This window comes from Python bivittatus, unplaced genomic scaffold (assembly GCF_059951505.1).
Source record: "Python bivittatus isolate LINGU-HERP-01145 unplaced genomic scaffold, Pbiv_v1 ctg000700_np1212, whole genome shotgun sequence".
In the NCBI taxonomy this organism is placed as follows: domain Eukaryota; kingdom Metazoa; phylum Chordata; class Lepidosauria; order Squamata; family Pythonidae; genus Python; species Python bivittatus.
In genome coordinates this window covers 21737745-21752898 of record NW_028277098.1, presented here as the reverse complement: position 1 = coordinate 21752898, position 15154 = coordinate 21737745, and the positions used below count along the sequence as shown (strand labels likewise).

The following is a 15154-nucleotide window of genomic DNA, read 5'->3' as shown; positions in this document are numbered from 1 at the left end:
AGCTTTATATATCGCTATTTGTTCTTTAAATTTCTGACCTCTCTTGTTCAGCATCTCATCAACTCCATCCAATCACAACCTTCCCAGTCTTCCCCTTCCTCTCCTTTTCACTTTTCCTTCATATACAGGTAGTCCTCACTTAACGACCCTAATTGGGACTGGCAACTCCACCACTAAGTGAAGCAGTCATTAAGTGGGAAATCACATGGCTGCAACTGTGCTTTCTTGCTGGAAAGAAACAAGACTATTCAGTTTCACACCTTCGGCTTGTTTGCCTCCTAACCACTCCCCAGCCCTTTGGAATGCTTGAGTGCCTGCTTACTGTCTTGTACACATCAAATCCAATGTGATCACAGCACAGCCTGGGAGCCATAAGTGCCCTACACAAAGAGCTTACTCTCTTGAAATCCCTTTCTCTCCAATCTGTCCACTCTGCGATGGGGGGGAGGGGAGGAAAAAGCAAACAATTTCTGTAGGCAATCTCTCCTTTGCCTGACCCTTCCTCACTGCCAGCACGATGGCACTGCTTTTGATGTGTAGAAGAACAAACAGTTTACTCTCTTGAAATCTCTTCCTCTCCAATCTCTCCACTCTGGGGGCGGAGGGTCAGGCAAAAGAGAGATTGCCTATGGAAATCACTTGCTTTTTTTCTCCCCACCCCCTTTGCAGAGAGGAGAGATTGGAGAGAAAGAGATTACAAGAGTAAACTGTTTGCTCTTCTACACACCAAGAGCAATGCAATCACACTGGCAACAGGAAAGGGTCAGGCAATGCAGGCAAAAATGCAGTCTTCACACATGTTTAGTCTTACGGCTATTCCACAAGCAAGCTGGATTCATATTTTAATATTTCTCCAGTTACACTTGTAACCTTATATTTTTCAACATTCTCACAGCATGTATGACTTCCTATTCACCATTTTCCTTGGCCTACTACAATTTATAGCATTAATTTCAGTTCTACTCTTTGCTGTATCCCTATCATTCCCATACCAATCTCTAAAATAAGACTTCCAGCATTTTACCACTTCAGTTTCATCTCAAAACATTTCATCACATTTATTTATACAGTAATTCAATTCATTCTGTGAGAAAGTCACTGTTTAGCTCTCTTCACCTACTTCCAAAGCAACTTTTTTTTCATTAAAATTACTCTGTGCTTCTCTGACTCTTTTAATCTTAAACATTCATTGCACTCTTAACCTACAGTCTTTGGAACTATCATTTTCTTTCTATACACATTAGACAGTATCCTGTTTTCATCAATTTTTGTATACTCTTATATGCATTTTTCTCATCCACAGCCTTTACCACTTCATACACAATCCTTTTTCACACTTCCTGTTAGTGTAATTTCTTATATACTTCTGTGGTACTCTGTAACACAATTATTTTCACTCCGTTCCAAGCAACTTCACATCCTTTTTTCTTCCCATTCATTCTGTGGAGAAATTACTTTATCTTATAATACAGGACTCCTACTTCCTGCAATTATTCTACTTTCCTTCTCCTTTATTCCTCTTTTCCCATTACTTCCATGTCCATTTTTTTCAAAAGATCCGCCCTTGGCGCTATCCAAAATGGTCTATCCCACATTTAGAATCTCTGATCACCCTTGTATCCTTAACAAACGCTTAGGCTTTCATCATAAAGAATCAAATGAATCACGATTTATATTAATGGATACATATGAATAGCCATGTGCTTAAATCACATTTCTGAAATATTTCTAAGCAGATCCCCACCAAATATTACCATTCTCATTCGTTTCTGGGTCCCTAAATGGCTCAGTCACTTTTTCTGTATTCTCTTGTATAATTTCCACTCATCTGTTCATGTATGTTTCCCTCTTTCATGTCATCTGTTAATTTAGGCTCTTTATCATTTACTCTTCTTACATTCTAAGTCAAAATCTTCTATATATCATGGTCATTACCAGATGGGCCCATAAATACTTTCTGCTGCTCACCATGGCCTTCATCTATCAGGGTATTCACAAAAGTATTTTAGAAGGATACAGAAAGAGTAAATTAGATTAACAGCCTTAGTTATGTCTATGCCACATGCAGAATTTCTGGCTAACAGTAAGGATGGTATTGGTCAGTATTGATGCATTTGGCCATTATGCCATAACCGAAGCCAAGTTTTGCCTCAAGCTTGTTTACACTATCCTATGCAATTTAGGATCTCTAATCTAGAAACTATCCTGGAAGCCAGTGTTCTGCTGCTGGTATCCCATCAACCAGGAGATATATACATAGTACAGTGGTACCTCTAGTTACAAACGCCCCTCCTTACGAATTTTTCAAGATACGACCAGCTCCGGCCCCAAAAATTTACCTCTACTTGCGAACTCCGCCTCTACTTACGAACTGGATCCGCGGCCATTTTCCCTGCTTCCACGCGGTTGCGGCTTCCTGTGGGCGAGATCGCGGTAGCAAGGAGATGTTCGGTGAGGCTTGTGGTGTGTTTTGTGGCGTTTGGAAGATTTTTGAGGTTTAAAAATAAAATGCATATGTTTCAGAACTGTTTAGCCGTATTTACATTGAACCTTATGGGGGAAATTTGCCTCGTGGTGCAACCAAATTCGGAGGGCGGAACAGATTAACCGTATTTACACTGAACCTTATGGGAAACTTTACCTCGACTTGAGACCAACTCGAGTTGCAACCAGAGTCACGGAACGGATTAAGTTTGTAACTAGAGGTACCACTGTACTGGCATACTGTTCCTTAAGCTCACTATATAAAATTTAGGAGCTCGCTCTCAAGACAGCATGCTACAGAATAATCTATATTTAATCTCCTCTTTTTCTGTCATGTCTCTTGCTGATGTCAAAATGAACTAGAATACAGTCATATGCATGATCCACACTACTTTTCCATCAGGAAACTTCTAATTAAAAGTCAATTACTGAAGAGACTGGGATACAGAGTTTTTCTTGTTCCTGAGCAAGGGACAATGCACCCATTCCTATATGATATCCAGTGCTGGAATTGATGAGCCCCAGATTTGGACTAAAGTTGAAGATTAAGGGATTCAAATAAACTATTTTAATATATAGTAAAAACAGGTAGGACATGGCATTTTTATCTGATTTATTATTTTTTATTTGACTAAATAACAACTATCGTTGAGCCCAGATTTGCACTGGAAATATGCAAAGATAGGATCCTTTAAGGCTTTGCCCTCTTGGCTATTTGCCTCTGAAGGAAAACTATTGGAATAAATAGGCATGGTCCTTCCAGGCAAATCAGAGGTGTTGCATGTTTGTGTAAATACATAGTCTAATTTGGAATCATAGCAAAATAAAAGATTAAATCCCTATTCTCTCTTTCAGTCTTACTCAAGATCACCTTCCCATATTCCATACAACTTAATAATGAAAAGAAGCATCAAGAGTCAATGTTGTGATTAATAGAAAGTTATGTGCCACTGAATAAAATCATGTTTAAATCAATTCATATTTTATTATTTAGGGAGAAATCATTAAATGGTTATGGTTCACCTCACTCTAAAAACTTCATCAATAATAGCCACTGATTTCAGTAGAGAAGCTATATACTGACAGAAACTGAACAAGGCATTTTCAGGGAAATACAAGAATGCTAGCTTAAAAAATACCAAATAGGCTTCTCTCATATATTCTAGTCATATGTAAATTATAGTTGTTTAAAGTCTACATACCTGTGCAAGGTATTCTTATTTAATTTTATTATTCCATTGTCAAGAAAATTTTCTAGAAATTTCTCCCATTCATTTCAATGTACCTTCATAAAGGTATCACTAAGAAAACATAATAAACATAAGAGCTTACCTTGGTGTGTCTTTTTATTAAATTCTGAGATCCTCTGCTGTAAAGTAATTTCCAGTTGGCTCAGTTGCATTGCTTTAGTATGACCATCTCGCTTTAAGTGCACTAGTTCTTTCTCCATGTCTATTAACTCATCTTTACACTGATCCATCTCTTTTTTAATATGCCTGAAGAAGCAAATATACCATGCCTCAATGAATAACTAAAATTATAGCATGTTTACAGGTCTTACAGTTTGATCCTAAATAATTAAAAAAATTAGAAATACACCTCAGAACAAGATAAATCTGAACTTTAAGTATAAGCCATTTACAGTCATGAGAAAAGGAACAATATAAATAAATAAATTCATAAATAAATTTGAAACTGCACTCATATACTAATCTGGGAATAAATTCCACTGAAATCTATAGAACTTCTTAACCTGATATGCATAGAGTTGTACTATAAAAGTTTTGTTTTGAAAAACTTTGTCCCCCCCCCCAAAGACAATACATTCAAGAAAAGAATTGCATTATTTTTAAACTTAAAAAGTTAGGACTGTGCCTGATTGTAGCAGTAAGTTCTGCTACTTTTTGTCGTTTCACATTGTTTTCTTCAATGGCTAAATGAAGCCTTTCATTTGTTCTTCTCAATTCTTCTTCCAACATATCCTTCTGCTTTTGAAGTTCTTGCTCTAGTTTTGATACCTGTTTTTTTTTTTTTAAAAAGAGAGAGATTCACAATGCAATTCTAAACAAACTTTTTTGGTAGCATATCCCAATACAATTTGTGTAAACAAAATTAGGAATGTGCTCTTAATATGTCATGCAGATTAGTCCCAATGCACGATTACAATTTATGCTCGCAAAGTCAGATGATCCACTGAGTTGAAGTGGCCCTTAAAGGAATGTTCAGGGTGCATTCCAACACTCAAAAGTCTCTACTATGAGTTCAGTAGGATTCATACCGAAATCCATTGTTTTCATGTTTATTCATATTAAGCATAAATATATACAGTTTTGGGGTATCTCAAAACTTTATAATGTTAAGTTTACAATACTAAAGAAATTAATACAGCATGAATAATCTTTATGAAAGGCTTTTCATTACTTCTCTCCTAACGGATAAGGTTTCTCACTTTTGAAATAGTTTTTAAGAAACACAATTCAAATATAAATATTTCTGCTTTAAATATAATTTGGAGTTCAGATATATAGACTTTGCACATTTAATTCTGCCATTAAAATGGTGATCTCATAAAACAATTTTTTAAAAATTACACTAGAAACGAGCTATTCTAGAGAACTTCTATTGCATTTTAAAATATTGCTTTGTTAAAGAAGCATTATCCTTATTACATCTCCAACAAAATGCTGTCTTAGACAGTCCTTTTCTATACAAACATGGAGTCCAATAAATTCTAAATATTATTTGTTGTTGTATAGTCATAGTTTAAGGTCCATTGGCACTCTTGCTATAGAAGTTAAGACACTCTCCCATTGTCTAAGCAATATAGGAATCTCTAATTCTTTATTCCACTCATTTCTTAGCATCTGCACATCAAATTGATTTATTGATAACAAATATCTATCAAAATTAATAGTAGGTTTTTTAGTTTTAAAGTTTTAGTTTTTAGTTGTAAACCTTCTTTAAAACACATGTTTTTACAATGTCCTATACTTACTAACCCCTTCATGGATCACTGCCTTGTCATGGCGAAGGGGCTTGCGTAACTCAGTGAAGCCATGAGCTATACCGTGCAGGGCCACCCAAGACGGACAGGTCATGACGGAGAGTTCTGACAAAATGTGATCCACTGGAGAAGGAAATGGCAACCCACTCCAGTATCCTTGCCAAGAAAACCCCATGGACAATGTTGAGCATGAAACTGAGCAAACTCAGGGAGGCAGTGAAGGACCGGAAGGCCTGGCACAATATGGTTCATGGGGTCACGAAGAGTCGGACACGACTTAACGACTAAACAACAACAAATACTTACTAAGTTTTGGGAGAAAATAGTGGACTACATAAACACAACTATGCAGCAAAAGCTAAAACTTTCAGAGGATAATATTCTCTTGAATTACATGGAATTCAACAACTGGACAACATAAATGGATTCTCTGTGCCCTTACTATGGCCAAAAGACTGATATTGCAGTATTCGAAAGATAAATGTGTGGCCCCATTCACTCAATGGATTGAAGACCTGATTACACTTGCCACCTATGAGCAGATTGCCTATAGACATAGACTTTGTATGGGCAAATACAATGAGATAAGGACCTCATTTATACAAAAAAGAATGATAGTTATGTAAGTGTATTAGGAATAAATATATATGTACTTGAATATTTACATTAGATAAGTATATATAAAATTATAACTGTTAACTTGTTTCTTTTTTCCTTTTTCTTTGTATTTTTTCACTTTTTTAACACACTTTTTATGTGTTTTTTTATTTGAGAATGTACTGTATGTATTTGCATTATAATTATTTTTGTGTTTTGTTCCTTTTCTTTTTTCTTTTTCTGTTATTATTTTAAAAGCAATAAAAAAATAAAAAGATTGCTGTGGAATTATGTTTTGGGGACTGTGAATTAGCATTTCTAGTCTAAGCCAATTTCCAACAAGTTGAATGCCATTAGAATAAGTTAAACTAATTTGCATGTAATAATCACAATCCAAAGCAAATCAGACCTCATAAAGACCAATGGAGTGCTGGAATTTATTAAGCAATATGCTTAATTAAAACCATAGGTTCTTATATCTGATTAATCAATTATAATGTTTTGCTATAGCTACAGAAACAGGACACTACACACATATAACATTTATCATTTTTCAGAAACCAAGAAAAGCAGTTCTATTTGTATGATCCTCGCCTATAAGATTCACTTATCTAACTGTAGCATACTAGATATTTATAGGCCTGAATTACATTCCTATATTTGTAAAAGCACCCATATTTTTGTCCACAGAAATGCTTTGGATTCTCAATCTATTTGTCAATAGCCATCACTACTTTGAAACTGTGTTCTTCAAACAGTAATATTCTTACACAGTAGAACTGAGTTCCCAATTTTTTGGACCAATGGGCAACTTGAATTTTGGAGATAGAGATGCTCAAAATGTTTCAATATCAAAAAGTCCCAGCCCTAAAATGTTTTGTTCTGACCTTGAAACTATCCATTCTAACCTTCATTTTGCAATCAAAATGTCTGTTTCAGGGCTGTAATATTTCTGTAAAATTAGACCAGGCCTTTTCAACACTGGATGATTTCCAGTAATGTCAGAGTTCAGACATTTCAACCTCATAATATTTTGCACAACTGTATTTGGAAAGTGTTTTAGTAATGACCAGCAACAGAACAGAAATCTACCAAAAGGCAAAATAATAAAGATTCTTCCCTTGCCCAACTTTATTTTTGTTTTTCTTCTGTGGTAGGCAGATACACTTCCAAACAATAATTGGCTTAAAATCACCTGCTATTTTTATTTTCTATGAAAAAGTGCTGGAGGCTTAGAATTTGCCAGAACCATATTGGGAACCCCAGCCACAGACCAAATTTCTTTCAAGATATATTCTGAGGGTAAAATAGTCAAATTTCCCAGCTTATAGCTATACACTCTGGCATACCTACAAGAACTCTCTGAATTCTAGCTAATGACTCACAATAAGATGAAATTGTTTTGTTCCAAATATGCTTGGTAACAGAAAACACAGAATATGAAATATATAAATGCTTTTTATGTATTTTTAAAATATTTATTATAACGAATGTACCTGCTTTTGGAGCTTCATTTGGCTGTCCTCTAATTCACTATTCCTAACCGTTTCCTGATGTAACATTTGCTGCTGCTGCTGAAGACTTTGCTGTAGAACAAGATTTTGTTCACTAGTTGACTGAAGATTGTCATTCTTATGCTTTATTTCTTTCTGCAACCTCTGGACCTGGAAAAAGACTAATATGATGAGACTATGACGAGGCAATTAGTTTTCTCAGCTTGCTACTATTTCACCTTTAGCAGAACTGCTCTCTCAATAAATTTATATGGTACTATCAAGTTGTGGTTCATTAAAGTCTTTTATTAATGGAAATAAAAATCTACAGTATGGGCTATATACAAAAACATGCTTTAGCTTAAAATAATTAGGAATGAATCCTGATTTTCAGAGTCACTTCCACATTATCAAATATCATGCTTTCTATCTTTAGCCACTGCTGAAGTCCTGTTGTATTATGAAATCAATGAAGTTCCTCTTCTCTCACATTTCTTTCCAATAATATAGTTAACAAAATGAAATTACATTTTTCTATTGTCTAGTAGAATCCTATTTTTTCTGTATACTCAAAACTAACATAGAAAGATACTAAGACTACATGGGAAACAAGATAAAAAAGAGCAAGTTTACCTCTTCAGACTTCTTCTCCAATTGCTTTTCAAACAGCACTTTATTTTCTTCTAGATGATCTAAATATAAAGCTATATCTTGCTTACAGATTTCTAATGCTGTCTGTAATTGTTTGACCTAATTAAACAGAAGAAAACATATAACAATGGAAAAAGACTAGCTGCTAGAGATAAGGCTAGCCTATTAGCTACACTGAAAAACAAACTACATTTGGCTCTTGCTATCCCTGAATGGTTTTCATCTCAGATGATTATTTGAATCACACTAACTTGATGACTACTTGCTTTTTCCTCCTTTTCTTTTTTCCTTTATCTTGCCTATTTTGTAAGCTCTGATGATAGGGTAGGTTTTTTATTTATCTCTAAGGTGCTCTGGAAGCCTTTGTATTCCTGAAAAGTTAACTGCTATGTTCAATGATTAAGCCATTTAAACAGTAGTAGTAGTTGTAATAATACATTCATATAATGGTAGAATTATTTGACAAATGTTAACAATTTAAAGGAAATAATGGATTCATAGATGTTTTCTTTAAAGACTAAAACAGGTTGCCCATTACTTTAGGCCAAAAGTGAAATCACTACAGGGGATTCATCCACTATTCTGCTACTTTTCATTTTGAAAGAAAATGAAAGATAAGGAAAAAGTTTAAACAATACAGTAGAACAGAAAGCTATCGCAAGCTCTGAGAAGCCACAAAACTGTACAAACCTTGACTGTTTGATCAGTAAGTTGGTCTTGTAATTTCCTTAAAGCTTCATCTTTTTTTATTTTTTCTTTTTCCATTTCCTGTTTTTATTCAGAATCAACAGAATATTTGATATTATTAAAAAACAACTGGGGCTTTTCTATTGTATTTCTGATAATGGGTGACAAATTCTCAAGCAATTTGACTGTTGCCTGCTTTTCTATAGAATGCTGTCTTAAGGCATTTGGATTAAATTCATTTTCTAGACTTCCCTCCCATTTTGCACAATTGTATTATTATCTTTTCCAGGGCGTCTGTTTTCAGGTTTTCATCCTTTAGGCATCTTGCTATTTAATTTCACATTCCTATTTCTTAACTCTGTGTCTCCAGCACCAACCAAACAGCTATGCCAGTAGGATATGGGAGTTCCAACAGCTCATGAATTCAAGAAAGATTCAAGCAATGGAAAAGGCTCTGTCTCATCTTATAAAATACTGCTTGCTTGACCAAAGCATCTCAGATTGGTTGATAGTGGCAATGGGATAGAAGATAGTAAGAAATCATAAATCTAGCCATATCAAGATACTTCAAAAAGATGTAAAATGATAATATGCACATAAGTTGAGCTCAGCCACAAGGACACAATTTTGCAGTTTTCTTTGTCACTATGTGGACATAATTTGCCATGATCTCCTTCCAGGATGCATTTTAACATCCCAAAGTAGCCTACACATTGGCATTTCCTGATGGTCTTCTATCCAAATCTTAACCCGGCCTAATCTCATTTAGCTTCTGAGCCCAGTCAAGGTTGGCTAAGTACTACCATTTGCCAAAACATAGAAATGTGCAAATTCATAAAATAAAATATGAACAATATATTTAGCTGATCCAACAATGAACAAGTGACTGTTGGGCAGTGTTGAGCTTCAGGGTTGTGACTATGGTCTAGACAACAGATTTCTTGATGTTTCACTGGCAACTGTGGCTGGCATCTTCAGTGACAAGGTAGTCTGCTATGCAGACTACAGGCAACTGAGCAGGGCCTGACTGGGCTCCTAAGTTTATAGCCAGGTGACCTGACTTCAGTCAATCAAATCTTTATTACAGTCATAGACCAGCACAAACCTGACTTCTGATTGATCTTTAGACGAGCTGGTATCTGACTGATGCAGGTTGGTGAGAGCTGGTGTATGTTTCTGCCCGATCCTGATTGGTCATTTTGGTGGTGTTAGATCCTGATTGGTCCTTCATTCATGCCAGCTTCTGATTGGTTGTTTCTGGAATGCTGAACAGCCACAATTGCTGGCAAAATATCAGGAAATCTGTCTAGGCCACAGTCACTAAACCCTGAAGCTCAACACTGCCCAACAAATACCTGCCATGAAAGCTTAGATCAGTACAGTGGAACCTCGGTTTATGAACTTAATTCGTTCCATGACTCTGGCCGCAACCCGAATTGGTCGCAACCCGAATCAAATTTCCCCATAAGGTTCAATGTAATTACCGTTAATCCGTTCCGGCGTGGAGGACAGGGAGGCGGCTATTGCTTGGAGGGAGAGTCCCCCTCCCTACGACCATGTGTCAGGGGTGGAAAATGGCCGCAGACCACGTGTCAGGGGCGGAAAAATGGCCACGGACCACATGTCAGGGGCGGAAAAATGGCCGCGGACCACGTGTCAGGGGCGGAAAAATGGCCGCGGACCACGTGTCGGGGAGGAAAAATGGCCGCAGACCACGTGTCAGGGGCAGAAAAATGGCCGCAGACCACATGTCAGGGGTGGAAAAATGGCCGCGGACCACGTGTCAGGAGCGGAAAAATGGCCGCAGACCGTGTCACGGAAGGGAAAATGGCCGCGTATCCTGCTCGTACCCCGAGGCAGAGTTCACAAACCGAGGTAAATTTTTGCAGCCGGAGCTGGTCGTAACCCGAAAAGTTCATTAACAGGCGTTCGTAACCCGAGGTACCACTGTATATTGAACAAGTGACTATTTCAAACCTAGAAATGTGGTCTTTTGTGATACTGCTGTTTTAGAATCTTTAATTAGGGGTACTGAGGGTTGCATCTGGGACTTGGTTAATGTAAAGCTTCTTAGTATTAACAGTGACTCACACTGTCCCCATCAAAATTGCTTTTAAGATGCTAAAATCGGGAAACAATTTGTAAGCAATAATTTTCAAGCAGTCGAACCCAATCCCAAGAACCATTGTTGTTCAAAAAATGCTACCTCTTTGCTTTCTAATAGTAGTTGATCCAATGATTCAAGCTGATGCTGTTTATATAAAATATCCTGCTGGAAAACGGACACTGTTTTCTCTTGTTCCAGAAATTGCTGGTTTTTAGTTTCTAGTTGAGACTGAAGCTATATAAGAAATATTTTTTTAATTGACTTATGCAATAATCTACATATACCTCCCCTATTCATCAATATTACAAGAATGCCCCCTCCCCAATATTTTATAGTGATCTGGAAGATAGATTATCATATTTTAACAGAAACAAATAAATAGACAGCAATAGAGCAGGATTAAGACTGGGGAAAGAAATAGCCAGAGATACACAGACTGAGAACTGAAAAAGCAGAGCATTTGCTATAGTTTCTGGACTACTGTGGGTTTTAAATGAACTTTGAGAAATCTGCAAAAATATGGTTACAATTATCTCACTCACTGTTGAACTCCAACCCCCTTTCATCACCAACCTTGTGTGGCAGCAGTGTTTTTCCCCAGTTGGAAAGAACACTGTAGTGATGTACTGACCACAAGTTTTGATATTTCAAAGCCTGCAGCTATACGTTCCAAACACTGCTATTTCTTATATAAGGGAATATTATACAGGAACAGCAGCATTAAAAAGCCAGTAATACATGAAGATATGAACTGTATTGTTGCTCTTTATCTATGTACGGAACAAGTCTTAGAATTGTTACTCCAATTATTTTTCCTGACTTTGGAGACCTAAGAGACATGCAAGAATTGAAAAGGAAGAGGAAAGCAGGTAACAGTAGTTGCTGGGTGGCAACAACTGCTCAAGTTACCCTGTGCCAGAGGCGGATTGTACATTTATGTAACATCCAACTACTTTCTCATGTGAACTGTGGGAACAATGTAACCCAGAAGAATGAACAAACACTTTCTAGTCTTTTTATATCATTAATAGATAGCATGTGTTCCTTGGAAGCCAGCTGTTGTTTGCCTGCTGAAAAGAGAATAGCATGGAAATTGCTCCTTGTGGCAAGGCACTTGTGGGGGGGAGGGGAACACTCTACAGTATGATATTCTATCAATTGGAATACTAGCCTATTCATTTCTCGAGGTCTGCAGCAGCAAGGTAAAAATAGATAAAGCCATGCAGTACTGCCTCCACAAAGAACTTATTGCATGAAATACAGTGGGGCAAAAAAGTATTTAGTCAGCCACCAATTGTGCAAGTTCTCCCACTTAAAAAGATGAGAGAGGCCTGTAATTTTCATCATAGGTATACCTCAACTATGAGAGACAAAATGGGGGGGAAAATCCAGAAAATCACATTGTCTGGTTTTTAAAGAATTTATTTGCAAATCATGGTGGAAAATAAGTATTTGGTCAATATCAAAAGTTCATCTCAATACTTTGTTATATATCCTTTGTTGGCAATGACAGAGGTCAAACGTTTTCTATAAGTCTTCACAAGGTTTTCACACACTGTTGCTGGTATTTTGGCCCATTCCTCCATGCAGATCTCCTCTAGAGCAGTGATGTTTTGGGGCTGTTGCTGGGCAACACGGACTTTCAACTCCCTCCAAAGGTTTTCCATGGGGTTTTGATCTGGAGACTGGCTAGGCCACTCCAGGACCTTGAAATGCTTCTTACGAAGCCACTCCTTCGTTGTCCGGGCGGTGTGTTTGGGATCATTGTCATGCTGAAAGACCCAGCTACGTTTCATCTTCAATGCCCTTGCTGATGGAAGGAGGTGTTCACTCAAAATCTCACGATACATGGCCCCATTCATTCTTTCCTTTACACGGATCAGTCGTCCTGGTCCCTTTGCAGAAAAACAGCCCCAAAGCATGATGTTTCCACCCCCATGCTTCACAGTAGGTATGGTGTTCTTTGGATGCAACTCAGCATTCTCTCTCCTCCAAACACAACGAGTTGAGTTTAGACCAAAACATTCTACTTTGGTTTCATCTGACCATATGACACTCTCCCAATCCTCTTCTGGATCATCCAAATGCTCTCTAGCAAACTTCAGACGGGCCCGGACATGTACTGGCTTAAGCAGGGGGACACATCTGGCACTGCAGGATTTGAGTCCCTGGCGGCGTAGTGTGTTACTGATGGTAGCCTTTGTTACTTTGGTCCCAGCTCTCTGCAGGTCATTCACTAGGTCCCCCCTTGTGGTTCTGGGATTTTTGCTCACCATTCCTGTGATCATTTTGACCCCACAGGGTGAGATCTTGCATGGAGCCCAAGATCGAGGGAGATTATCAGTGGTCTTGTATGTCTTCCATTTTCTAATTATTGCTCCCACAGTTGATTTCTTCACACCAAGCTGCTTGCCTATTGCAGATTCAGTCTTCCCAGCCTGGTGCAGGTCTACAATTTTGTTTCTGGTGTCCTTCGACAGCTCTTTAGTCTTGGCCATAGTGGAGTTTGGAGTGTGACTGTTTGAGGTTGTGGACAGGTGTCTTTTATACTGATAACAAGGTCAAATAGGTGCCATTACTACAGGTAACGAGTGGAGGATAGAGGAGCCTCTTAAAGAAGTAGTTACAGGTCTGTGAGAGCCAGACATCTTGCTTGTTCATAGGTGACCAATTACTTATTTTCCACCATGATTTGCAAATAAATTCTTTAAAAATCAGACAATGTGATTTTCTGGATTTTTTTTCTCATTTTGTCTCTCATAGTTGAGGTATACCTATGATGGAAATTACAGGCCTCTCTCATCTTTTTAAGTGGGAGAACTTGCACAATTGGTGGCTGACTAAATACTTTTTTGCCCCACTGTAGCTCCTATGCAAATATTTTAATATATACTTTTCAGATGGCTGTGCTGTTAGCTGTTTACATATAGTCATGAAGCCCAGACAGAACATGGCAGAGATATACCTTTTCTAAGTGCAAGAGTCACCAAAATATTTGGGAACTGAAGAAAGTTTAACTTCAGTAATTCATATTACACAATTTTGAGTCTTACTAAATCAATTTGTTTTTCCATTTCCTTATGTTGCTCATGGTTAATTAACTTTGCTTTTTCTAACAATACAGAGAAGTGCTCTTGTTCTTCACTGATGTTTCTTTCCATGCTTTGAAGCTGAGACTTCATTGCCTAGAAAAACAACCATATTTTTGTTTTTTTACAATTTGACAGCTAGTGGGAAAAAAATATATAGATGTCTTGGTAGCTACTATCTCACTGTACAAGTGCAGCTAGAAAATTAGCATATATATATAATAAATCATATACACACTTCCATACAGAAATTAATAAAAAATAATTTGCATTTTAAAAATTACATTAAAATATGTTCTGAATAAAAAAGCATATTAGCACAATTTGTTTAACATCAGATTAATGTATCTCCTACTTCAAAATACTGAAAACAGAGGAAAGGGCTGTTACCATTAATTCCTGTTCCAATTCAGTATTTCTTGCAACTGCAGTTACATAAGCAAAAGTTTTTTCTTCCAACTGTTTTTCAAGGATGGAAAGCTGAGAGGATTTTCTTGCTATCTACAAAGAATATGTAAACAAAATGAACAAGTTACAGGATGTAACTTCCACATCCTGAAAATGGATGTCAATGTCGGTATATATATTTTTCAGGGTTTAGGGCATCAGTGAGGGCAAACAACATCAGCTGTATTTAAGAATTACATACAGTGGGGCAAAAAAGTATTTAGTCAGCCACCAATTGTGCAGGTTCTCCCACTTAAAAAGATGAGAGAGGCCTGTAATTTTCATCATAGGTATACCTCAACTATGAGAGACAAAATGCGAAAAAAAATCCAGAAAATCACATTGTCTGATTTTTAAAGAATTTATTTGCAAATCATGGTGGAAAATAAGTATTTGGTCACCTACAAACAAGCAAGATGTCTGGCTCTCACAGACCTGTAACTACTTCTTTAAGAGGCTCCTCTGTCCTCCACTTGTTACCTGTAGTAATGGCACCTATTTGACCTTGTTATCAGTATAAAAGACACCTGTCCACAACCTCAAACAGTCACACTCCAAACTCCACTATGGCCAAGACTAAAGAGCTGTCGAAGGA

General features: G+C 37.1%; 1 protein-coding gene across 3 annotated transcripts in view; it reads right to left on the bottom strand.

Annotated features, from left to right (window-relative positions):
* Positions 1-15154, bottom strand: part of CCDC18 (coiled-coil domain containing 18) — a 57898-nt gene that overhangs the window by 17716 nt on the left and 25028 nt on the right. Inside the window, exons 13-20 of one of the 3 annotated variants that reach the window (XM_088154182.1) lie at positions 14503-14613; positions 14077-14208; positions 11123-11257; positions 8920-8997; positions 8212-8328; positions 7582-7749; positions 4360-4502; positions 3817-3980 (exon numbers count right to left, since the gene is read on the bottom strand). In XM_088154182.1, the coding sequence (XP_088010308.1) occupies positions 3817-3980; positions 4360-4502; positions 7582-7749; positions 8212-8328; positions 8920-8997; positions 11123-11257; positions 14077-14208; positions 14503-14613 (1048 nt within the window). The remainder of the gene's footprint in view (positions 1-3816; positions 3981-4359; positions 4503-7581; positions 7750-8211; positions 8329-8919; positions 8998-11122; positions 11258-14076; positions 14209-14502; positions 14614-15154) is intronic. The other 2 variants (XM_088154183.1, XM_088154184.1) reach the window with 2 other exon arrangements.